The sequence below is a fragment of the Gigantopelta aegis genome, chromosome 6 (genome assembly GCF_016097555.1).
Source record: "Gigantopelta aegis isolate Gae_Host chromosome 6, Gae_host_genome, whole genome shotgun sequence".
NCBI lineage: Eukaryota > Metazoa > Mollusca > Gastropoda > Neomphalida > Peltospiridae > Gigantopelta > Gigantopelta aegis.
This window is the reverse complement of record NC_054704.1, coordinates 81,726,057-81,729,157: the sequence shown is the minus strand read 5'-3', so window position 1 is coordinate 81,729,157 and position 3,101 is coordinate 81,726,057. Positions and strand designations below refer to the sequence as shown.

Genomic DNA, 3,101 nt, shown 5'->3' with positions numbered 1-3,101 from the left:
ACAAGCACCCTCCCCTACCCATTTACGTGCCATCCCAGACAGACCCGTCACGATCAGAATTGAAAGTGTCAATCAAACACAACTATCTAAAACTCTTGGTGCATCATCTAGATCCAGTATATAGTATTTACAAATATTTTACTTTTTGTATGCTATTTTTCAGTCTGAAATGATTTATTAATAAAACTTTTTGTGGGCAAGCACGTTATGTAAATCAGTTAGATAACTCGCTACTCATTCAGCAATAAGCCATACAGAGTAATTTCCCTTCATTTATGGCAAATACATTGATTTTTAACTTCGAATACAAAACAAAAGCGTGGGTTTAAAAAAAAAAAAATACTTGTATTTGTAATAAAATAAAAGCTGTTCATGTGCAGATAAGTAGATTTGGATTCAGGGAAGAGATCTTTCATTAACGGACGCCATGCCACCATCAGCCAATATAACGTAAATGGAAAAGGGGAAGATATAAAATATTGTAGTATTAATTACGTGAACTAGTTTTGTTAAATGTTCACCTTTTTATTTTTTATTATCTAGTTCTTTGGTTATATGTTCGAGACTGGTTGTTTCACCCGCTTTCCCTATGCCAGACATCTCCTGCCATGGGAGTATGAGGATTCTTTGATTCAGGGGGCCTGGAGGGGTTGATTTGCCCGAAATTTTACCCAGATAAAAACTGCCCGAATTTTTTCCGAATTTGGGGGGGGGGGGGGGGGGGGAAGAGAATTGTCACACACACACGCCCCCACCCGGTCGTACGCCCGTCTCCTTTGTCCCCCTCCCGAACCCCCGAGACGACAATTGTAGTCTCCACCCAGCACATCACCCGCTTTATTAAATAAATAAAAACAGAGACATGTAGTTTCTTTCTTTTTTTTACTAATCACAAACACGTATTTTATGCATTACATGTATATGAAATGAATAAACAAGATTGTTTAATGTTCCATAAACACAAATACAACTTAAGATGAAAATGTTCTTGATGAAAGATTTCGATGGGTTTTTTTTTTTTTTTTTTAATGAATAAAGAACGTCAGTTGCACGTGTTCGGACTGCACGTGTCTAGTGCTCAGTCGGTTGGTTTAAGTGCAATAACGACGAAACTGTCAAATGTTCAGCACTTCTCAACATGTTATTACAGGTCTCACCACAAGATAAAGGATCCTGGACATTTTAAACAGGTGGGCTTTTGTTCTCCTTTTCTTAAACCAGATTTTCCAAAAAAAATTGGCGTACTCCGTTCACTGTTAAGTGTTAAGAGATGGTGAATTCGCGAGAAACATATTTGGATATGGTGCTACACACAGTATACACTATATTTGAAAGTTACTTTTTCTCATCTTCAAGCAGGCGACTGTTCATTTCTTTGCCATCTTCTTTGGAGTCTTGACCTTCTTGATAATCTTTTTGGGTTTAGAAGTCTTCACCACTTTCTTTGAAACCTTCTTGGAGGATTTTTTTATCTTCAGCTTCTTAGGTGATGAAGGTTTCGGAAATTTCGCCTTTGCTGACTTAAGCTTGATAACCTTTTTGGGTTTAGCAGCCTTCATCTTCTTCACCTTGGGTACTTTTGATTTATTTGACTTTGATTCTTTTTCATCCCCAAGTTTAAAAGAACCAGCTGCTCCAGTACCTTTGGCGTGTTTCAGGGCGTTGTTTTTCACCCCAGCCCTCAGAGCCAGCTTCAGGTGGCTGTTGACAGTTTTCTCATCTGCCACTTTGTAGTTCTTGCAAATGTACGAGAGAATTGCCTGTCTTGACGAACCGCCTCGTTCCTTCAAAGCAGAGATTGCACCTTTAACCATATCGCAGTAATTTGGGTGAACGGCAGGCTTCTTCGACTTTGAAATCTTTTTAGGCATCTTAGATTTAGTTGGTGGAACAGTTGCTACGTCCGTCATTTTGCAAAACGGCTGTAAAATTTGTCAACGAATATATTTTCGCGTAAACCGTCTCGAGTTGTTTAGCGAGTTAGTGGCTTCGGCAAGGCCACCTGCTATTTAATAACATGGCAAGCGCGGACGTCGGTGGAGCCACCAAAGCAGACGATAAGCGCGATGGAACGAGAAATGGCTTCACGTTTGTGCTTCTTAATACACAATATTAATAATTTAAATTATTTAGCAATAAATGTGGGTCTTTATTTTTTGATTACTATATAGATAGCATGTATATGTTATTAACTATAAATCGGGAGCTCTTGGCACGCACAAAAACCAGAGAAAATGTAGTTTATATAGTGAAGTAAACAAAATATTTGGCATGCAACCCGAAATGTAAATTTTGTAATACCGTTAAATACCATATTTTAAAAATATTTTTTCAATTATTTTATTATGCAAATCATTAATAATGTTTGCTATAAAGAATAACATAATTTACGGTGAAATATAACTTAATTTCAAAGCAATATTTGCCGTTACGAAAAAACAACAAACACGAAATAGTGTTTCTACGTGTTTCCGCCATTTCTAAGTATGGATCATTGGGTTTTAGTAGTACACAAACGAAATCACTAACTTGCGTTAATAATATGAACTAATTTCACCAAATATATTAATACAAACTTAATAGGCTTTATGTTGTTTCCACATTTTGTATATAAGGTTGGGTTACTTGATATACTTGTTCAGAATTTGATAAAATGCATCATCCCCAGATTTCTGTGAAAGGGAAAAAGGTATCAACAATGGCGTCTAAGCAACGTTAAATATTTCAGCTTTCAGCTGCGTCTGTTGGAGGCTTAGCTTGTGTTTCGGGAATGTTTTCAATAATCAAACAATATAAACTAAATATTATATTGGTAATAATTAAAATGGCAATATATTATATTTATAACTATTTCATTTATTTTAGTAAAAAGGGCATAATGTTTAGGGACGGTCCATAAATATCGATGTGCTTCACAATCCGAACAATGTTCGGAAGGGGGGGGGGGGGGGGGGGTAAAAGCCATGTTCGGATTGCTTTTCAGGTAAAACATCGGTCCATGGAAGGTCAATATTTCTTACAATTCGAAACAAGGGGGAGGGGGTAAACGCCATGTTTTGATTGCTTTTCAGGCCATAACATCGGTATTTTTGGGGCGGCGC

The 3,101-nt window shown here is 37.1% G+C and overlaps 1 protein-coding gene across 1 annotated transcript; it reads right to left on the bottom strand.

Annotated features, from left to right (window-relative positions):
- Positions 1-868: 868 nt before the first annotated feature.
- LOC121374273 (histone H1-delta-like) lies at positions 869-1,992 on the bottom strand. The gene has a single exon (XM_041501311.1). It carries the CDS (start codon positions 1,908-1,910, stop codon positions 1,368-1,370), a length of 543 nt encoding a protein of 180 aa, XP_041357245.1. The 5' UTR covers positions 1,911-1,992; the 3' UTR covers positions 869-1,367.
- Between the last annotated feature and the right edge of the window lie 1,109 nt (positions 1,993-3,101).

What these genes read in the sequence shown, in the direction of transcription:
- LOC121374273 (XM_041501311.1), bottom strand. Translation starts at nt 1,910, where the DNA reads ATGACGGACGTAGCAACTGTTCCACCAACTAAATCTAAGATGCCTAAA.